At 49.5% G+C, this 22,980-nt stretch overlaps 1 protein-coding gene across 2 annotated transcripts in view; it reads left to right on the forward strand.

Moving 5' to 3' along the window:
* Nucleotides 1–22,980, forward strand: part of Prkag2 (protein kinase AMP-activated non-catalytic subunit gamma 2) — a 249,890-nt gene that overhangs the window by 72,008 nt on the left and 154,902 nt on the right. For both annotated transcript variants that reach the window (XM_040737111.1, XM_040737112.1), the window contains exon 3: nucleotides 1,928–2,207. In XM_040737111.1, coding sequence (XP_040593045.1) covers nucleotides 1,928–2,207 — 280 coding nt within the window. The remainder of the gene's footprint in view (nucleotides 1–1,927; nucleotides 2,208–22,980) is intronic.

Below are 22,980 nucleotides of genomic sequence, written 5' to 3' on the forward strand. Positions count from 1 at the left end.
ATCACAGCCTGTCATCTTTGCATCCCATAAAGCGCATAAAGCAGTCTAGCATCCCCATTGTATAGAGGAGGGTCAGATGCAGAGGGCCAGCTCACTCGTCCATCCACATTGCTGGGCTCATACTCAGGGCTCTGACCAAATCCTTGCTCGGTCTGTCATCTTCTGTTTCCTGTGGGCATGGTTTCTACTGCAGGTAGGGTCTCTTGGTACCCTATTCCTTACCCCGTGGCAACCCACCCACCACTTGAAGAACCCCTTGCTTTAAAAGTTCATTCTCAGTAGCAATCCTGAGTCCCATAGGCAAATGGGATGGTGGCTGAACTGAAGAGGCAAGGAATCTCACTGGTCTTCATAGTAAGTAGGAGGGCAGTTGATCTGAGCTAATTTAAAAATATTTTATGATGTGTTTATTCTTATTTTATATGCATGGTATTTTGCCTGCATGTATGCCTGTGGGAGGGTGTCAGAATCCCTGGTACTGGAGTTATAGACAGTTGTGAACGCCATGTGAATGTTGTGAGTTGAACGCTGGACCTCTGGAAGAGCAGCCAGTGCTCTTAACCACTGAGCCATCTCTCCAGGCCCCAAACTTCTTTCTAAGGAGATGGCTCAATTATAAGATCCTGGTTGCACACCAGTCTCTGCCTCAGAAGCTATTCAGGAAGGAGTTGGCACCAAGTGGGTCCTACACCTACATGTGACGACACCAGTTCCTTAGGTGCAGGTGGAGAATCACATGGAGGGGTACTTCTGGTCACTGAAGGAGCGTCCCACATGGACATCCTAGTCTTTGAGATACCTGCTGTTGGAGCTCAGGGGCACCCTCTACTGGTTGTCCACACGTCCTCTCTGGGGACTTTGCTCCTTAGTGTGGCCCTGGTTATCAGTGTACACCAAGCATTTCCAGGGTTTGATCTTTGTCCCCTGAGCCTATGACAGTTACTTTGTGTTCTGTTGCTGATGTGGGGTCCCCTTAGGTCCCTTTGGCTCCAGTGTCACAATAGAAACAAGTAATAGGACCATAGTAAATCACCATGTATATCATTGCTGTAAATCAGTCCCTGTGATAGTGTGTCCATGTGAACACTCAAACAGCCCTACCAGCCGAGGATATGACTGTCTTTGTGCCACAAAGAAGGAAACGGAGGCAGTGGGACCACGGAGCATGCTGACACAGTAAGGGGCAGAGCTGAGGTCCAAACCCAGCCTGCAGGAAGCAAGCCCCTGAATACATTTGCACTGTCAATACTGAATGTTCGTGAGCAGTAGCCATGGCCTAAAGCTATGGGACCTAGTCATTTTTTAAACTGTGGCTATGTTTTTAACTCATCACTGAAGTCTGGGGTCTTTTCCTGACTTCTGCCAGTGGCTTTAGTCATTCAAATGCTACAGTAGCTTGGAGTGAAATCTGTCACCTTCTCCTACAGCATCCTTACCAGTGAGCCCAAGGTCTAGTATGCATTCTGGATCATAGAGACTCATGCTTTTTCTCCTGGGGTCGGGTGGGGGGAGGACAAAGAGCCACAGTTGTATCCTCAGACCTGGAAAAGAACGAGTGAAGGACTTGAGGAATGACAGCCAATATGGGAAGAGGCAAGAGATGTGGATGGGGCAGTCAGGAGAGGCAGGAGTGGCGCTAGGCCTCCTCCCCCACCTTCAGGTTGTCCCCTCCCCCAGGGCTTCATTAGACAGCCTCGCAGGTTGGCCAGGGCCTCCAGGACAAGAGCTGATCAGCCCAGGGTTGGGCATCGTGGCACAGGTGCTGATGTTGGGGCAATTTCATTGCCGCCTCTGCAGGAAGAGCTCAGGGCTGCTGCTTTATCTGCTTGGTGTAGGTAGGAAGGAGCAACAATGACAGGTCTACTGCAGGCAGAGCTCAGAGTGTCTGGAGCATTGTGACCTCACCCATTTGTCTGTCTTTCTGCAGGTGGACAGTCCCTTTAGCTCAGGCAGCCCTTCCAGAGGACTCTTCTACAGGGGCCCCCAGCCTCGGCCCTCCAGCCCTGTGTCTGCTCCTGTGAGACCCAAGACAAGCCCTGGCTCTCCCAAAACTGTGTTCCCATTCTCCTACCAGGAGTCCCCTCCACGCTCGCCACGCCGTATGAGCTTCAGTGGGATCTTCCGCTCCTCGTCTAAAGAGTCTTCACCCAACTCCAACCCCTCTACCTCTCCCGGGGGCATCAGGTTCTTCTCACGGTCCAGAAAAAGTAAGGCATTGATGCTGTGGTTTCAGGTGGGTGCTGGGCTGTGTGGGGCCCTCCCTCTAGCCACTTGGCCAAACAGCATGAGGGCCACAGGGTAGCTGCTGGTGACTTGGTGCTGAGCCTGCCTTCATGTGCGGTGACACCCGTCTCCACCTGCTGCTTGTCGTCAGCACGGTCTTCCAGTGTGGTGAGCTTGGTGGTGTGAACTCAGTGGCATGAACTAGAAACTTCCTGAGGTCTGATTTGGGAGGACAAATGTTCACTTCTAGTGCCCAGGGTAGGGCTGCACCCAAGACCAGTGTGCTCCCTGGTATGGCTCTGGTCCCTGGGTTTTGGGGTCTAGGAACTTTGACTCTTTATGAAAGACCCTGAGCTTTTCTCTCTGGGGCCCTGGGCACCTAGAAGCACAGGGCGGGAAGCACACTGGCTGGAGAAACGTGAAGGAAATGTGTGTGTTAGGCGAGAGTATCCTTCTGAGTCATAAGTTGCTTGTGGTCTGAAGATGAGTATTGTCACTTGAGTGCTGTTGAGCACAATAAGAAAGGCCAAGGCTGTGATAAGGTGTCCTGGATAAAGCACCTTAAGGGACAAAGGGTCTGGTTGACAGTTCTTAGAGGTACAGTCCGTCATGGTGAGGGAGGCATGGTAGCAGGAGCAGGAAACTGGCTGTCACATTGCATCCATACTCAGGAAGCAAAGACTAAACAGCAAATAGGGCCAGGCTAAAAGGAAAAGAAATAAAGAAAAAAAACTCCTTCAAGCCCCAGTGACTCACCTCTTAAAAACTCTACAGTTTTCCCAAACAGCTCCACACATGGGGGTTGTGTGTTCAAATGGGAGCCTGAAGGGGCCATTCCACACTCAAACTACCACAGAGAGCCTGCGTGCTCCCTGCCTATAGCTTCTTCCCAGCTTCTCTGCTAATTTAGAATGTTTGCATGGAGAACGGAAAAGGGACTTGCCACAGAATGTTCAGAGGTCAAGGGTATTCCTTTCCCCCTGGGTAGCGTTTGCATCTCTTGTCTTGCAAGACCATCAGTGGAGACACTTCCGCCTTTCTGAGTTGTGAGTTATTATAAGAGTTCCCTCCTTTATTGTTTCGTGTGTGCACCTGGTCCGTAGGATATTGTTCCTAGTAGCCCAAAAGCCATGTCCCCAGCATGGCAGCTCTTCTGCCTTTCCATGATTACACAAACTGTGACATCACACTGTGACCGAGGCATTGCCGTATGGAAGTGTCCTTTGAGGCCAGTGCTACCCAGGGAAAGTAGCTGTGCATCTCCAAAGCCCAGTCAAGAGCAGAATGTTCTAGTGCTGATGTTGAAACATTCTAGAGAACTTCCTCTGATTTCTGGACCACACCCTGAGATTCTCTCATACAGTGTCCCTCACTATTTCACAAGGTATTGGAGACCAAACGCCAGGGATGCTCAAGTCTCTTATATAGAAATAGTGTAGCCATTATAAAATCCTAGATAACCCTTTCATGCACTTTTAAAAAACACTTAAAAATCTTTTTTTGCTGGCATTTTATGTCAGTATGCCATACATATGTAATGCCTGAAGAGGCCAGAAGTTCCTCTGGGGCTGGAGTCACAGTCGTTAATTGTCGTGTGGCTGCTGGGATGCTTTGGAAGGGCAACCAGTGCTCTTAACTCCTGAGCCATCTCTCCAGCCCCCTTGCACATACTTTAAATCTTCTCTGGATTGTTTGTAAAACCTAGCATAATGTGCATGCCATCTGTAAATACATTATGCTGTAGTCCAGGGAAAGAGCTATTGAGACGGCTGAGCCCGCCATCAGCCTGACAACTTGTGTTCCGTCTCTAGAAGGCATGTAATGGTGGGAAGAGGCAACTGATGCCACACACACACACCACAATAACTTTAGAAAGAGCCTGTAGATACTCTGTATAGATGCAATTAAAAGGGTTTTGGCCTGTGGTGGATTGCATCTGCAGATGAGGAGGGTCATCTGCTCCATTGTGTGTCCTCTCCAAATTGTGGGACCAGCAGACCAGACCTCAGCTGAGTGGCCTCATGTCTGGGTCACTTACAACTAGACTGCATTTGCCTCCAGGGCTGTGGTCATAGAGCCCCACAATCTGGGAGGCTTAACATAGCTTTGAGACATGTTCTAAAATGCAGTCCCAGAGCCAAATCCAAGACAGGTGGATGGGCCCAGCTACTCTTGAAGGTGCCGGAAAGGGTGTGTGTGTGTGTGTGTGTGTGTGTCTGTGTCTGTGTCTGTGTCTGTGTGTGTGTGTGTCTGTGTGTCTGTGTGTCTGTGTCTGTGTGTCTGTGTGTCTGTGTGTGTGTGGTCCCAGAGCTGGAGCACAGAGCCTCATTCATGCTTGGCAAGTGTCCCCCACTGAGCTCCATCCCCTGCCCTGTTTTACTTTTTTTTTTTTTTGAGATAATGTCTGAAAGCTGGCCTTGAACCCACTGTGTAGCCCAGGCAGGCTTTTTTCCTGCCTCCTCCTCCTCCTGAGTAGCTGGAATTAGAGGTCTGTGCCACTAGGCCTAGCCTAAAAGATAAATACATGTTTTAAAATGAGCTTGGTGTGGTAGGTGTTGTCTGGAAGCAGGGGAGAGAGGTCAGAACAGGTACAGCTAAGGCTAGACTAGTGTTTGAGATCAAAGCCAGCATCAGGATGTTTGATGTGGCTAGGAGAATGCCAGGTGAATGAGCCACATGAGAGGCTTCCTTATGGTGTGTGGCGGCCAGGGCAGGCCTGGGAGACCCAGCTAGAGTTAGCATGAGCCATGCATGTGATGTGTACTCAGTATAGAACTGTGGGAGCCTGGTGCACGCAGGTGTGTACTTGGTGTAGAAGTGTACACATTTGGTGCAGGAGCAGTTCCCGTGAGCACGGGAGTGCATGCTGTGACCCTAGGCTGACTTGCCCAATGCTCCATGAAGAACCAGATCTTTCCCCATGTTAAACACTGACATGAGAGTCTGAGTTCCCTAGGAGACCTCCTCAGAGTCCCAGCACCCTCTCCTAGGGTCCTAGGCAAGACCCGGAATGTAGACAGAATGGGCCACCATCAAACATCATAGAGGGGAAGTTCAAGTTGCAGGCTGAGGGGTGAACCTACCCTCCGAAAGGCCCTGTGACACAGAGACAGGGCTTGGAGTGACAGCACTGTGAGTCAGCCAACACAAAGATGGCAACAGTGATGGACTGAATACGAGGTGGCACTCCTCCATGGAGTTCCCAGCAGTCATACCCTGCCTGCTCTTAGCCACCAGGACGTCCAGCCTCTGGATGGAGAGGGAGCAAGTTTCCATTGCCATAGGCCGCTCAGTTTCCAGTTGGGCCTGAGTGGTGGCCGTGAATGTAAAGCCTGCCTGCTGGGCTGGGGAGCCTCCTGAATCTAGTCACTGGGACTTTCCCGCTTGCTTTCAGTGAAGGCTGAGCAGGAGCACGCTGGCCTCAGCCTTCACTTGACAGACAGGGAGAGAAGTTTGCAGTGGAGGCCTAGAGCCTGGAGCTCCTATCAGGTAGGAGGTGGGCCAGGGAGAGCACTCCCAGCCCATCTTATCTGGTTGACAAGAGTGTGAGAGGTACAGGTGGGGTTGAATACTGAGTCTTGGGGTTTGCTTCTCATGGGACACGATAGAGGCAAACAGTTAGCAAGTGGGTAGACGCTTTTAATTGGTTTGGAAAGTATGAATGTCCTGCTGGTTTATATACTGTTCACCTGACCTGGTCGTCTTAACTAGGTCACTAGTCTTCCTGGAGTCAGCCTCTGGGTCCCCTCCTGGCTGTTTAGAGAGCTGCCTGTTGTGAATGCACACGCCTGTCCTGTTTGTCATGGGGGACAGTCCTTAACATAGCAGTCGTTTGCTCCAACTCCCGGGGGGACTCCAGTTCCTTCTGAACCTCAGCAGCCCTTCCTTCGAGGTAGCTGTTGGCACTTGGCACAGAAAGCAAGTGACTTGCTCCAGGTCACAAAGTATGTGAGCTACTTTTGCCAGACTCGGGGCGCGTGGAACAATACGACCCTCTCCCCCACACATGCACCCAGCTAATCCTCTCTGGAAACCCATTCACAGAGATACCCAGGGTGTGCCACCCCATCTCCTAGGTGTTGCTAAACCCAGTTGAGTTGACAGAAGGTTAAACCACTGCACGAAGCTTGGTGTGTGTGAACTAGTTGGCCCCAGATGTGCCCAGCAGAGTCTGCCTCTCTCCCACAGCCCCTGGAACTTGCTCTTGGGAAGCACTGAACTGTTTGTGGCCTTCAAACTGCTGCCCTGATTTAAGTAACACTCTGTCTCTGGTGTCTCCTCGGTGAGGGCTTGAAGGGCTATACCCAGCCTTCCCTGTACCCAGCCTTCCCTGTGTGCACTGCAGCGTGAACACACATGTCACTACATTCAAGCCGCTAAGCCTCCTTCCTACATGGCACACCTCAGAGACTTTCCCCACATAGCAGCTGTTCCATCGGCCGTGGTGCCTCCCTCCACCTCTCCTGTGCCTGTTGTCCCCCAAAGTCCATCGCAACTACCAGTGAGTACGGTATGTTCCAAACCACAGGTGGTGACAGCCCCTGACAGCTGCGCTCCCTTTTCCTCTATCTTGGCTTCATTAGACACCAAGGCAGCATGAGGCAGAGCTGGCCTGATCCAGTTGTTATGTCCCTCTTCTGTAGGCCAGGGACAGGCTTCACAGTGAAGTCAGAACTTGACTGGCCATGTAAGTAGATATGCCCTCCCACCAAAGAACATGAGGGCGTCCCTGTTTCCTCCGCCGAGCTGTGGACATGGTTCCCAGAATAAAGGGCAAAGGCGTAGCTGAGCAGAAAGTGGGTGAGATGATTCTCAGAGTGGTTTCTTTATTGAAGTTAGCCTGTCTGCAGCTTCATTGTTTTTTATGAAAAGCTTCCTTACTGTTCAGACTCCTTAAAGAGGTGTGTGTGTGTGTGTGTGTGTGTATCTCTGTGTGTGTGTGTCTATGTATCTGTGTGTGTGTCTGTATCTGTGTGTGTGTCTTTGTGTGTCTATGTATCTGTGTGTGTGTCTGTGTATCTGTGTGTGTCTTTGTCTGTGTGTCTATGTATCTGTGTGTGTCTGTATCTGTGTGTGTGTATCTGTGTGTGTCTGTGTATCTGTGTGTGTATATCTGTGTATCTGTGTGTGTGTCTGTATCTGTGTGTGTATCTGTGTGTGTGTGTATCTGTGTTTGTCTATGTATCTGTGTGTGTCTGTGCATCTGTGTGTGTCTGTGTGTCTGTGTATCTGTGTTTGTCTATGTATCTGTGTGTGTATCTGTGTGTGTGTGTCTGTGTATCTCTGTCTGTGTATCCGTGTGTATCTGTGTATCTCTGTGTGTGTCTGTATCTGTGTGTGTGTCTATGTATCTGTGTGTGTATCTGTGTGTGCCTGTATCTGTGTGTGTGTATCTGTGTGTGTTTGTGTATCTGTGTGTGTGTCTGTATCTGTGTGTGTGTCTGTATCTGTGTGTGTATCTGTGTATGTCTGTGTATCTGTGTGTCTATGTATCTGTGTGTGTGTCTGTGTATCTGTGTGCATCTGTGTGTCTGTGTATCTGTGTTTGTCTATGTATCTGTGTGTGTGTCTGTGTATCTGTGTGTGTATATCTGTGTGTGTCTGTGTATCTCTGTGTGTGTGTGTCTGTATCTGTGTGTGTGTCTGTATCTATGTATCTGTGTGTGTATCTGTGTGTGTCTGTGTATCTGTGTGTGTCTATGTATCTGTGTGTGTGTGTCTGTATCTGTGTGTGTCTGTATCTGTGTGTGTGTGTATCTGTGTGTCTGTGTATCTCTCTCTGTGTCTGTGTGTCTGTGTGTGTGTCTATGTATCTGTGTGTGTGTGTATCTGTGTGTGTATCTGTGTGTGTGTGTGTATCTGTGTGTGTGTATCTGTGTGTGTATCTGTGTGTCTGTGTATCTGTGTTTGTCTATGTATCTGTGTGTGTGTCTGTGTATCTGTGTGTGTATATCTGTGTGTGTCTGTGTATCTCTGTGTGTGTGTGTCTGTATCTGTGTGTGTGTCTGTATCTATGTATCTGTGTGTGTATCTGTGTGTGTCTGTGTATCTGTGTGTGTATGTATCTGTGTGTATGTGTCTGTGTCTGTGTATCTGTGTGTGTGTCTGTGTATCTGTGTGTGTATATCTGTGTGTGTCTGTGTATCTGTGTTTGTCTATGTATCTGTGTGTGTGTGTCTGTGTGTGTCTGTGTATTTGTGTGTGTGTCTGTATCTGTGTGTGTGTCTGTATCTATGTATCTGTGTGTGTATCTGTGTGTGTATATCTGTGTGTGTCTGTATCTGTGTGTGTGTATCTGTGTGTCTGTGTATCTCTGTGTGTGTGTGTGTCTGTGTGTGTGTCTATGTATCTGTGTGTGTGTCTGTATCTGTGTGTGTCTGTATCTGTGTGTGTGTATCTGTGTGTGTATCTGTGTGTCTGTGTATCTCTCTCTGTGTCTGTGTGTCTGTGTGTCTGTGTGTGTGTCTATGTATCTGTGTGTGTGTGTATCTGCGTGTGTGTGTGTATCTGTGTGTGTGTATCTGTGTGTCTGTGTATCTGTGTTTGTCTATGTATCTGTGTGTGTGTCTGTGTATCTGTGTGTGTATATCTGTGTGTGTCTGTATCTGTGTGTGTGTCTATATCTATGTATCTGTGTGTGTATCTGTGTGTGTCTGTGTATCTGTGTGTGTGTCTGTGTATCTGTGTGTGTATGTATCTGTGTGTGTGTGTCTGTGTCTGTGTATCTGTGTGTGTCTATGTATCTGTGTGTGTGTCTGTGTATCTGTGTGTGTCTGTGTGTCTGTGTATCTGTGTTTGTCTATGTATCTGTGTGTGTGTGTCTGTGTATCTGTGTGTGTGTGTCTGTATCTGTGTGTGTGTATCTATGTATCTGTGTGTGTATCTGTGTGTGTGTATCTGTGTGTGTCTGTATCTGTGTGTCTGTATCTGTGTGTGTGTATCTGTGTGTGTGTATCTGTGTGTCTGTGTATCTCTGTGTGTGTGTGTGTCTGTGTGTGTGTCTATGTATCTGTGTGTGTGTGTCTGTGTGTGTGTGTGTCTGTATCTGTGTGTGTCTGTATCTGTGTGTGTGTATCTGTATGTCTGTGTATCTCTCTCTGTGTCTGTGTGTCTGTGTGTGTCTATGTATCTGTGTGTGTGTATCTGTGTGTGTGTATCTGTGTGTCTGTGTATCTCTCTCTGTGTGTGTGTATGTATCTGTGTGTGTGTGTCTATGTATCTGTGTGTGTGTGTCTGTCTGTGTGTGTGTGTATCTGTGTGTGTATCTGTGTGTCTGTGTATCTCTCTCTGTGTGTGTCTGTGTGTGAGTGTATCTGTGTGTGTATCTGTGTGTGTGTGTGTGTGTGTGTGTGTGTGTGTGTGTGTGTGTGTGTGTGTGTTCGTGCCATCAAAGCATCAGGGTGCATCCTCCCATCTTGCCTCGGGTGAGCTGTACACAAAGTGTGCTGTTCTTCCAAATGATGACCTTCCAAAAACAGGACTGGAGGGGTGGACCACAAACTTTAATTTCCCCCGCTAGAAGAAAACAAAGCAGTGTGAATGATGGGCAGAGTGGTGTGGGGACTGCACTCTCTCTGAAAAGGACACTGGATGGGACCAGAGAAACAGCCAGTCAGAGCGCTGGAGGCTAGGGATATGCCAAAGACAATTTGCAAGCACCTTTGTAAGAATGTCAGTTGCTGGTTAGGTAAAGTCTTCCTTGGCAAAGGGACCAGCCAGGCAGACTCCTCAGACAGACTTCCAGCGGGAGGACATCAGACCCACATCTTGTCTTAAAGTCACTTCTAGGTTCTTTCTGTGTTTCTGCTTCCACCTTAGTTTGTCTTTTAAGAAGTTTACCAGTGTAGCCAGGCGTTGGTGGCGCACACCTTTAATCCCAGCACTTGGGAGGCAGAGGCAGGAGGATCTCTATGAGTTCGAGGCCAGCCTGGTCTATAGAGAAAGATCCAGGGCAGCTGGGGCTGTTACACAGAGAAACCTTGTCTTGAAATGCCCCCAAATTTACCATGAAGTAAGTGTGTGTGTCTGTGAAACATACACGTGAAGGCCAGATGTCACCCTCAGTTGTCATTCTTCAGTTATTATCTGCCTCATTTTTTTTAGATGGGGTTTCTTTGTTGGCCCAGAGCTCACAAGTAGGCTATTCTGGCTAGCCAGGAGTCCTAGGGATCCCCCTATCTCCTCCCTCCCTGTGCTAAGATTTCCAGTGCACCCTACCATACCTGTCTTTTTTTTCTTTAATGTGTTCTAGGTATCAAACTCAGATTCTCATATGTGCACAGCAAGCACTCCATCATCTTGGTCGTCTTCCCAGTCCTAAAATGTTCATCTTTGATAGGTTTTTGTGTCATCTGTGAGCCTCTATGAAATGTTTTATGCGACATTTAACCACTTGGGACAGTCACTACTCCATCTATGTCCCTCCCACGTTCAAGGGGAGATGCCCTTAATGTTGTTAATCCTCTTCACCTTTACTGTCTAAACATTTTTAATATCTGATTTCACTCACATAGTGTAGATGAGATGAGAGCAAAGCTCACGGTTTCCTAGCCTTGTGGCCTAACGGCCACTAGGGGGTGCCACAGCCTCACATGCTGAGCCTCCCACAGGAGCCTCTGTGGTCCTGCTGAGAGGAAAGAGTCAGGAACCCGCCCTGTTTTTGTCTTGTCCCGATGAAATGAGGAAGCTTCAGAGAAGATGCTCATCTCTGACATTCAGCCAGCCAGTGCCTCACAAGGCCCTGCTGGATGCTAGTCACTGGGAAGAACACAGCAAACAAGCTTGTCCCTGCCCTCCCGCAGGTTCCGTCCTGAGGGCAGGTGGGCATGTGTATCCTAGGCATAAACATGCTGTGTCGAATGCAATGAAGAAAGTCAAGCGGGATGCAGAGGCGCTGCTGCTACATACAGGAAAACCAGCAGCAGCCTCTCCGGTGGGAAGACGTTTGGTCTGGGTGGGATGGAGGCAGAGAGGACTCAGGTGGACAGCTGCAAAGACGTCAGGCCTGGCAGGCGACAGCAGTTCATTTCTTCCCGTCCTTTGAGTCCTTTGAGCCTTCCGAGAACAGGTCCATGTGGGCAGGCCTGGAGAAGATAACAGCTAGCAGCGGCGAGGCCAGAGGAGGGTGGGGCCTCACGGGTGGAGCCCAGGCTTTGCTTGAATGGCTGGGGAGCCATCGGGTGTCAGTGAGGGGAATGGCGTGCCCTTCCCAGGAGCTTGTGTGGCTGTTGCTCAGAGCGGACAGAGTGAGAGCTGTCTGAGAACCACTGAAACAGACTGGGCACCAATCCAATGGGCTCCAGCCTCGTTGGAATTACTTTCCAGGCCTGTTTTCTCTAGAAATTCTTGCCTGACTATGCTTGGCTTGAGCAGCCCTCCCGAGTGTGAGCCAAACTGTTTCCACAAGCACCTCTGCGGTTGGTTGCCTCCTGACTGGCTTCTCTTGCTTTCTTGTCTCTTAAAAAACCAGTCCTGCCACCTCTACAGCCACCATCCTAGCCGTCCCAGTCAGTGCACAGAGGGCCACCCAGGGGGAGCCCTGACCATGAGACTAACCAGGATGGAAAGGCTGGCAGAAAGACCTCCACTCCCCTTGTTGCCTTCTACCCCCTGTGGGCTGTGAGACTCAGAACTCAGTTCCTTTCCTCTCTTTCTCCTTCCCCTGCAGATCCGAAAGGCCCTGGCAAAGGTATTCAGATTAAGATGTACTCTACAGCTAGCGTGATAAACAGATGTCACAGATGCTATAACACGTGCTTCCTCAGACCCTCATGATCATGGTATTGGCAGTGGTATTGGGAGGTGAGAGGAGACTGCACTGGGCCAGCTCCTCAGGCCCCACTGAGCATTACATACCATCTTTTCTTAATAACAAGCGGTGGCCCACACTCGATGGTGTCTGCTGCTGACAAAACTGGCCCCACTGGGATTGGGACATTATATTTGTCCTACTAGGAAAGAAAGGAATTTTTTAAAAAATCTCTAACCTGGATGTCTGTAATGTTTAGTTTTCCTGCCTGCTGCCTGGTTTCTGTTGCTGTTTTCAGCCCCCAAATAACACATAAGGCACTGTTTTAATTATGAAGCTGTTGGCCGTTTGCTTGGTTTCTTATCAGCTAGCTCTGACTTGATTATTAACCCATAATTACTCATACATATTTTATAAGGACTTATCTTTACGAGGTCGCACTCCTGCTGCATCCGTCCCTCCCAGGAGAGCACATGGCGACCAGTCAGTTCACTACATTTCCCAGAATCCTCCTAGACTCCTAGTCCCACCTATCTTGCTTCCCTATTGGCCAATAGAGCTTTATTGCCATTTACACAGGACTTCCCCCATCAGATGTCCACCTCTTCTGATTACAAAAAGGCTATTCCAGGCCAAAACTACAGCCCCAGGCAGGACAGGTGAAAATCAAAGGTAGAGATTTCACCCTGGCCCTGGGTGATTTGCATCTTCCAGGTAGAAAATCTGGGCCCCAAGTACGCAAATGAAGTCATGAGGCTTCACTGCCCCATGGTTTGCATTTTTTTTTCTTGATTGCCGAGTGTGCATGCGGTAAGAGATACATTTGAGAGCTTTGGAGATGGCAGAGTTATGCATGATGACAACCTGAGTTCAAACTCCAGAACCAGTGTAAAAAGGCTAAGTGGGTATGGTGGCATGCCTTTCGGATCCCAGCACTGGGAAGGCAGAGACAGAGGACCCCTAGAGGTTGCTGACCAGCCAGCCTAGCCTGATTAGTAAGATCTAGGTTCAGTGAGAAACTGTCTCAAACAGTGAGATAGTTGGTACCTGAAGGATAGCTGGGGTAGTAGCCTCCAAATATTTATTACAACCACACATATGTACACATGTTCTCTCTCTCTCTCTCTCTCTCTCTCTCTCTCTCTCTCTCTCTCTCTCTCTCTCTCTCTCTCTCTCTCTCACACACACACACACACACACACACACACACACACTATACATTTGATGTCATCATCTGGTACATAATGCCCTTCTCATGACACAGGATTTCCCCTGGTCTGTCTTCCGTGTCTCTGTATTATTTTAGCATGCTTTATCTGATACACAGCTGATTTTATGACCTGGGTGGAGGGAGTGGTTGCAGTTGGGAAGATACCACCCTAGATGGTCAGAGAATCTGAGATGGGTTTGGAAGGCCTGCCAGTCGAGTCTGGCTAGGGTGTGGGGAATCAGCTGGATGGAGAGACTGACGCGATTTGTTCTGGCCAGAGATGGAGAAGCTGTGTTTTCTAGCTCGGGTTTCCAGGACTAACTCAGCCTTGACCGAGGTCAAGTGTACTCCAAACCTCTGAAGGAATTTCATTTTCCGTTTGAGGTTAAAGTGCCCCGGTTCTGCCAGGAAGACCGGGGTTCCCTAGCATACTGAGCGGTGTGACTGCGCTTGGCCCCCTTTCTCTGAGTGTGGATCTTTATCAGAGCATGTGCGAGACAGCCTTTGAAATTCGAATGAGCTTGCAGAGTTTGTTTAACTTGTAAAACTCCGGGCCCTTTCATGCCACTTCGGCCTTGGATCCTAGACAGACCTTCCTTTATGACCCAGCAACTAGGAGTTTATTTTTCAAATAAAAGTCTGTTTTCCCATAAAGTGCTGAAGGTTTTGTGCTGTGTGGGGAAGAATGAACTCCAGCTTTCAAGGCTTCAATTTGGAGTCTCCAAGTCTACAATTTACATGCCAAGGGCTTCCCCAGGGCTGAAGGGACCCTGCCCCAGCTTGCCCCGTAGAACAAACACACAGGGCAGTGGGGCAGTTTATGTGGATCAATGGGCCATTTTGCTCTGGAGAGCAGGAACCGGAGGGCTGGGGCTGAGCTGGAGTGAGTTTGGTCTTCCTGCCCCGATGTCTAGAAGCACAGTTGGTCACTCTGCAGACTACTGATCCTCCAGCACCTTCTTCTAAGGGCATTTTTCCCACTGCCTGCTAGGCAGGGTCCTCAGGAGAGTGGAACTTTTGTGTACTGAAAACAGAAGGGCTTAGTCCAGGCTTAGATGGCTGCAGTCACGTGCCTCTGTGGTTGTGAAGTGAGGGAGAGCTGAGGTACCCACAATAGCCAGAGAGGCCACCCAGAGACAAGGAAAAAAGGCAACAACAACAAAAAGCAAAAGGCCCTCCCACCATGGCTGGGAAGAGTTTTAAAAAGGATGTCAATGTAGAACAGCCAACAGAGGACAGAGCATGAGCGGTGGCCTGCCCAAAAGCAGTGGGAGCCATAGGGACTGTACCCAAGCCAGACGCGTCTACCAAGGTCAGTCCCCACTGAGAAGGAACCCAGGCATCCCTCTCCAGGTCTGTGTCCCTTGGGAAACGGAAGAGCAAGGCGCAGATGAGAGAACACACATAGTAATAGGGGATGTGGAGTGGCTGTAGGGCCACTTCACAGGGTCTGGGTTTCGAGAACAAATCTGTCTAGTCAGTCCCAGCACTTTAGAGACAGGAGCCCCTATACCCTTTACTATAGCAGCAGCAGGCAGATTTGTGATGGAGTATTGTAAGGAACCTGAGTCTCAGGCTCGCCTGGCATGCTTCCTTCTTTGTCTGTGGTCACATGTTTAGTGTGTACCTGGGGCACTGCTGAGGGTCTCCAATAGTGGTCTTAGCATGGAATGCAGATCTAACCTGCTCCTGGAAGGCCCTTCAGGCAGCCACAAAGGTTTCCCCCTCTCTCTTTAGGTATCTGGTCCCATGGCCCAATGCCAGGGTGGCCACAGGAGAAAAGGGCATTAGGAGAAATTGAGGAAGGCGTTTAAACACAGGTGGGGATTGCATGAGAGGAGGAGGCTGTGCATGCCACCTGGGAAAAAGATGGTGTGCAGACAGGTGCAACTTGAATAAATAAAAGACCCAGAGTCAGATACTGGGGTTCAAGCTTCAAACTGAAGATCAGAAAAGCAAAGCTGCTGAGGCACTAGCTCTCACTTCTCCCTCAGGCTAAAAGGGCTGACCTTGTCTCCATGAATCCCCAGAAGCAAAAGTTCTCCATTCCTGTCTCCTCCTGCCTTGTAGCTCTCTCTCTGGCCAGCCATAGCACTCCTGTCTGCACCTCCCTAGTGCTGGGATTACAGTTGTGTGACCCCAAATGCTGAGACCAAAGGCATGAACTCTGTTACTCTTCACTCTTGTGTAGGCCAGAGTGGCCTTGAACTCAGATCCATCTGCCTGTCTCCTGAGTCCTGGGATTAAAGGTGTGTGCCACCACCACTGCCACCTAGCTCTATGGCTAGCTAGTATGGCTGCTGGGATTAAAAGTGTGTATCATAATTGCCTGCCTCTGTGGCTTGTGGCTAGCTTTGCTTTTCTGAATCCTCAGGCAAGCTTTAATAAATAATAAATAATATATCACCACAGATGTGTACATGGGGAACATGTTAACAAGAGACTCACACACACTGTTCACGGGATCTTGAACCAGCAATCTGAGTGTGTCTTCAGATGCCAGGATTCAGACTTAGCATGAATTTTGCTCAGTGCCCAACAGAACTAGATTTACTCTGGCTGGCCTGTTCCCCAGCACAGCTCCTTCCTTGGAGGCCACAGCACACCCAGCCTTGGCCAGCCAACCTCACTGGGACCTGTGTTCACTGGCTATAGCTGGAGCTTTCCAGATCCCAGCAGCTGGCAAGTCTGTGGCCTCCTGGAAAACATGACTCATCCAGCCTGTCCACAAAGAAAGGAAAAGTATGTGTGGCATCTGGGTTTCCTGAAAAGTGTAGCCCTCACATGGCACAGCTGTGTGGCCCAGCTCCCTGTGCAACTCTAGGCGGGCACCCTCTGGTGGCTGTCCTGCACCTGTCCCTGAAGGCGCTCATGTGCCTGCCAGCACAGACTGGGCTGTGGGTGTCAGGAGTGAATCATGGAGTCTCCCAGTCCTGAGGCCTGCCTGAGGGACACTCCGGCTGTACTGGAGACCATAAAAGCCCTTGCTTGTCAAGTCCTTGCGGGTAAACTTGGCGTCCTTGTCCTCACTGTTTTATTGCTCAAGTCTTCCTCCACCCCATCTTGAGACCAGGCTCTTAAAATTCCCTCCAACTCGCTCCGAATCTGAGGATGGCCTTGAACTTCTGACCTTTCTTCACCATCAAGTACGGAGTCACAGGCGGTATATGCGGTGCTAAGGGTTGAAGCCAGGGTTTCATGTGTTAGACACACACTGTACTGAGATGTGTCCCTTGCCTCTCTCATAGCATTTTTAAAGTAACACTCCATTTTGATAATTTCAAACTGCCAAAAATAATAGTAATAGGGTGGAGAGTGGCAGAGAAAGACCGCTGACACCCGCTTCTGGCCTCCACGTTCCTGCACACGTAGGTGCACGTGTACCTGTGTGTGCAACCCCACAGGCAAACACACACACACACACACACACACACTAAAACATTTCAGCAGTCTAGAGGGGTCTCTTATGCTTCTCACCCAGTTCGTAAAGCTAGCATCTTCCAAGTTTGCTTAGTTCCCTTCCCTCCCGTCCCCATGCAGTGCTTGTCTGTGTAGACTTGGAGCGACTGAGAGTAACTTACAGGTTCAGCATCCCCTAGTGGTTCTCGACTTTCCTAGTGCTGCCACCTCATGTTGTGGTGACCCCCAACCATAAAGTTATTTTGTTGTCATTTCCTAACTGCAATTTTGCTAGCATTATGAACTCTAATGTAAATGTCTGCTGTGCAGGATGTCTGACACGTGACCTCAGAGGCCTCTGCCCACAGGTAGCAAACCACCACATAGCCCCGAAGGCTTTATGAAAATAAGGTGTTTCCGCTCTCAAGTCTAGGAAACTGATGTCAACCAAGAGTGATTAGCTACACTTCAGGCTTTGTTTTCATTCAGCAAGTTGTCCTAATGACATCCTTTTTGGAAGCAACCCAGACATGACCGAGTCTGTGGCCCCGTCTCTCCTGTCCCTCAGCTCCCCACAGGTCCTCTGCCCATCTCCTCTTCCATGACCACAGCACTTGCCCAGTGGCTGCAGGCCGCTGGCCAGCCATTGTGTGGCTGCCCTCTCTCTGGGTGTGCCCAGCACTTCCTCATGATCAGATTCAGGGTGAGCCTTTGGCAGGCAAGCCACAGGCCTGCTTCCTTGTGCCTGGGCCTCACGGCAGGGAGCCTTTCTGGTGACTAGTCAGGACCTGTCAGCACATTGAGGCTCTTCACTTCAATAAGGTGCTCATTTCCCTCTGTGATCAGTCAGCCTTCTGGGGCAGCTGCTTAGAATATTAAGTAAACAGCTTTTCTCATCCAACTTTGACTTGTTACGTTTAGCACCAGTCAATGGATCTTGGCTTAAATTATGGCTGTGATGGGTGCCAAAGATTGATATTCTAATTTATCACTAATTGTGCATTAGCTGGTTAGAAGGGGAGTCTTTCTTGGGAAAAGAGCTACCACCATCTTTCCTGTCAACATGTGTATGTCTGGACCCATGGATTTGTATTTTAGTGAATGAGTTAAAATTTTCCATTGTCATATTCTGATGCTCAGATTGCCAGAGGTTTGTCCAGCGGGAGCCTCGTCAGGTGTCCTCTGGGTCTTTTGACTGTTTCCACAATATTGTAAGCACTGCCTGACTTTCTAGCCTATCTTAGCCCCTTCTCCAAGTAATGTTTTTGACATCTCATTTTTGTCTGGTGGCATAAAAATGTGGCAAACAGGACTTAGAAATAAGACCTTAGCCCCAGGAATGCTCCCAGCTACTGGGTTGCCGTTACTTCTAGGGCCTCTCAACAGACCAATTGCAGACAGTTTAATTTGTATAAATAGGGGAATGACTGAATAAAGACACAGCAGAATAATATGTAGCTGTGAAAATTACACCACTGAAATAAGATATGGAGACAGATTTCATATCAAAAGATGCAAGGATTGCCCTAGCAATAGCACAAGCATATCCCCACTACTAGAAACGTAGATATGGGAGAATTTGTACTCATGAACTGCCCCCAGCATTTGTAGATTTATTTTCTGTGTGATTAAATGCGCATATCATATATAACACAGTGCCTGTGCAGTTTTAAAATACGCAGTCGAGTATGTTAATGTTGCATTCCCAACACTGTCCAGTTACCTCCCTGGTCTCAGGGCTGTGTTTCATCACTGTTATCTCTGTCAGTGACAAAGCACTGGAGGTCTGTAACTAAGGACCATCAAAGGCTTTTGGTTGATGATGCAGAGGTGTCTGTCTGTGACTTCTTCCAGCCTGTGGTGATTTACATAGTGACTTCATGTTGAGCTTGTAGAGAGGATGTCGTGGGAGTGTGGCAGTAGAGGCTTCTCACCTCATGGTGTTCAAGAGGCAGAGGAGAGCTGGGATCTCAATATTCCCTTCAAGGGTATACTGCCAGTGACCTTTCTTTTATCAGACCCCCTTCCCAATGATGCCACACACTGGGCACTAAGTCAGCACCACATAAACCCCTAGGGAACATTTATGATCCAAATTAACAACACCCCATTACCCACCACGTCCCATTCCTCCACTCCTGGAACCCGGCAAGATCAATTCACTTCTTGTCTTTGTGGCTTTGCCTTTTCTGGAGTTTTCATAAAAATGGAATCAAACAATGTGACTGGCTCCTTTCACTTCACAGTTTGTTTGAAAATTATACATCGTACCATTTATCATGACTCCATGCTTTCATGGTTAAATAATATTCCCTTGAATAAATATACCACACTTTTTTTTACCCAGTCATCCATTGATGAATGTTCAGGTTGTTTTCCCTTTTGGATTTTGTGACTAGTAATGCTGTGAACATTCATTTGCAGGCTGCTTTAATACCTGTCTTCAGTTCTTTTTTTATTTTTTTATTTAAGGTGGAGGGAGGGAGGGAGGGAGGGAGGGAGGGAGGGAGGGAGGGAGGGAGGGAGGGAGGGAGGGGGAGCGTGTTTATATGCACCGCATGCATGTGAGGGCCTGCAAAGGTCAGGAGAGTGCCTCGGATTCCCCAGAACTGGAGTTGCAGGTAGTTGTGAGCCCCGCCTGATGTGGGTGCTGGGGACTGAACCTGGGTCCTGTGAAAGAGGCTCTTAATTTTTCCAGCCCCTCCTGCCTGTTTTTAATTGTGTTGTCCTTTTGTTACTAGTTTGTAGGAATTCTGGGCATTTTGCAGATAGGTGACTCGCAAACGTTTTCTCCCCTGTGAGTTGTCTTCACGCTTCTGATGAAATCTTTGGATGCACAAAGCGTGTCTGGCTGTGATGATGACCGGAGCTGCTTCAATGTGTCGCCCCTTTGCGCCTGCTCCATGCAGACATTTAGCCTTGTTGACATGAAGGGAGAGGATGAGGGCTGTGGGTACTGGCGATTACAGTTTGTTCTTGAAAGTATGACCCTAAGATGGATATAGAGGGTCAGGTGGCACCAGGGAAGGCCATGGCGCCAGTGGTTGATGCTGTGCAGCTCGCTCGTGGGATGTTTCTGCATGGCAGAAAGGGTGGAGATCTCTGAGTGAGCCAAGCTTGCTATGGAACACCTGTGTTACAGGAGAATTGTTGAAGAACCATTTAAATGGCTCAGGATTACAGGCCTGTAAGTAGATCCAGATCTCCCTCAGGGGCTGTGTCTGACCAGTAAACCTTTCTGTCTACCACCTCATTGTATCACTTGTTTCGCTTGGAGGAGAAACCAGTCAAAGGCAGCCCTTGATTCAGACTTTGCATTCTGAACTCCTGTTCATTGAATTTCCAAATGAATGAGGGCAGAACCCTTTGGGGTCCTTCAAATGAACCCCAGGTCCCAGAAAATGTCATGCCTGCTCAAGTGCCTGGCAGGTGAGGCTGAATCAGCCAGATCCTGGCTTTTGGCAGAGTCTGGGAACTCATGGGTCTTCTTTCCCCTGCCATAGCTGAGCTGGGACACGTTCCTGTCTGACTTTGTTGCTTCACTGCTCGGTCATAGGCATGCACAGCCACACCAGGCTTTTATGTGGCTTCGGGACCCTCAGACAGGCCCTCATGCTTGCACAGGGGACCCTCAGGAAGGCCCTCCTGCACAGCAAGCACTCAGCACACCTCTGTGTTTTTAACAGTAGGATTGCCTGTGGGCCACTTTCAACTCTCAGTGGGCTCAGATGTCATTGGTGTGAGCTGAACTGGGTGAACTGAGCTTGTATTTGCCAAAATAAACACTCTCTTGTCACTCACATCCTCCCAACTCCAGTTCCCCCAGGCACCACGAGGCTAGGTGTGACCCTGAGTGTGCTGGGGTGACTCATGGAGCCACATGGTTGCCTGAGTCAAGTGGGGAGGACCATGCCTCAGCGGTGTGATTCAAACACTGTCCCTGAAGAAGGGACAAGGGAGGCCCCAAGGGCAAGTTCACTAGGAAGTAAGTGCAACACAGCCTTTAGAACTCTCCGTGAAATACGACACACTGTTTTGCAACCAGCAGGAGTGTTCTAGCAAGTGTATACACTGCTCCCTGCTCCGAAGGGGTCTGCACCTCACACCCCAGAGTTTCGGTTGGCAGCAGCCTCTCAAGGACCTGGGTGCTTTTCAGGCCCTCTGGGTCATAACCCTCAAGGGGTTGAGAGCCAGGTTTTGATGGTGTGTCCTCAGTTTCTTTTCCTACATCCCTGCAACAGAGAGAGCAGCTGCAGGGTCCCCACTGGACCTGGATGAGGAAACTGCAGTGGGTCACAGATCCCAGCTCTCTTCCAGGCCACTCTGGATCCTGGGGGCTCCTGGGAACTTCTGTCACTGGATATCCCTAATTGAACAACAGCAGCTAGCCTCCTCCTCCTCCTCCCAGCATGCTAAAAACATAGGAAAGTACTTTGGAGAAGTCGCTCCACACAGGACATGTGAGCATGATTACCAGGCAAGCTGTGACCTCTGGATGGGGAGAGGTCCTGGAGCACGTGGATTACAGGCCTCGGCAGCTCCTCACTAGCATGAGAGACACCTTTCTCATGAATGGATGAGGGACACCCTGCTCATGAATGGATGAGAGACACCCTGCTCGTGAATGGATGAGAGACACCCTGCTCGTGAATGGATGAGGGATACCCTGCTCGTGAATGGATGAGGGATACCCTGCTCGTGAATGGATGAGGGATACCCTGCTCGTGAATGGATGAGGGACACCCTGCTCGTGAATGGATGAGGGACACCCTGCTCATGAATGGATGAGGGACACCCTGCTCGTGAGTGGATGAGGGACACCCTGCTCATGAATGGATGAGGGACACCCTGCTCGTGAATGGATGAGGGATACCCTGCTCGTGAATGGATGAGGGACACCCTGCTCGTGAATGGATGAGGGACACCCTGCTCGTGAATGGATGAGGGACACCCTGCTCGTGAATGGATGAGGGATACCCTGCTCGTGAATGGATGAGGGATACCCTGCTCGTGAATGGATGAGGGATACCCTGCTCGTGAATGGATGAGGGATACCCTGCTCGTGAATGGATGAGGGATACCCTGCTCGTGAATGGATGAGGGACACCCTGCTCGTGAATGGATGAGGGACACCCTGCTCATGAATGGATGAGGGACACCCTGCTCGTGAGTGGATGAGGGACACCCTGCTCGTGAGTGGATGAGGGACACCCTGCTCGTGAATGGATGAGGGATACCCTGCTCGTGAATGGATGAGGGATACCCTGCTCGTGAATGGATGAGGGATACCCTGCTCGTGAATGGATGAGGGATACCCTGCTCGTGAATGGATGAGGGATACCCTGCTTGTGAATGGATCAAGGTGCCCCATCCTGGTTGGATGCACCCTGAGTCTCAGCTACCTTTCTCCCCTGTACATCCTTGTGGCAGTTGTAGTAAAATTTGTCACGTCACCCAGAGTAGCTCCAGTGGTAATGAGGATTTGGGGGCTTTTCTGAAAGGTGATTTTAATCAAGAATCAATCATCTCTGTGGGCTTTCTATGAACTTCCAGGTATCAAGGGACTCAAACTGTCCCTAACCATGTGGTTTCAGGAAGCTAAAACTCTCAGAATCCCACCCACCACACAGTCATGTGGAGGGTGTCCTTTGGGGTACAGGTAGAGGTTGGGTAGCTACTGTGGTATCCGCAACAGAGACTAAGAGCCACATTGGCCAGTTCTGGGTAAGCCCCAACCTCAAGTCTAAAACATGCCCAATTTACTGGACAACAGGTGTCTCTATCTTACTTAGCATGTCTCCCATGTGTGAGAACATGGCCAGTCACCATCAGGAATCCTCCTAGGATTAGATAGATTATTTGTGTGCTTTAGAATACAGGATTACGGGGGAGCTTTAGGACTACAACAGTGCGCTCACTACACCACAATGAGAGGTGTGGCCTGCAGTGTGTGCTGTGTCCAGAGCATGAGAACACCCCTTGCACATGCACTGAAGTGCAGTTCGGAGCCCCTCCCTGTCTGCAGCTCCTTCAGCTGCCCATCCGTGACTGTGACCTCTGCTGCCCGGGACTGCCATCTGTTGAACACTCTGGCTTTGAACTGTTGCTGCAATAGACCTGGTGGCATCCATCACACCTATAAACCCTGAACGTTCGGGTTGAGAAGATCCAGGCCTGTGGGCATCCTATGTCTCACTACAGAGGAGAGCAGAGCTTGACTGCAAAGGTCAGAGAGCTGCCACAGTCCCTCCCTGGTCTCCAGGACAGTCAGCCTATGCAGGCCTCCCAAGAAGCTCCTCCCGCTTCGCTGGCCCACTTCTCTGTTGCTGAACCAGCTGCAAGAAACCCCATCAGCATGTGCTTGTTCTGTTTCTCTTATGGGAGGGGATCCCTGTGAATA

Source organism: Mesocricetus auratus, unplaced genomic scaffold (genome assembly GCF_017639785.1).
Source record: "Mesocricetus auratus isolate SY011 unplaced genomic scaffold, BCM_Maur_2.0 Super-Scaffold_100676, whole genome shotgun sequence".
Taxonomy (NCBI): domain Eukaryota; kingdom Metazoa; phylum Chordata; class Mammalia; order Rodentia; family Cricetidae; genus Mesocricetus; species Mesocricetus auratus.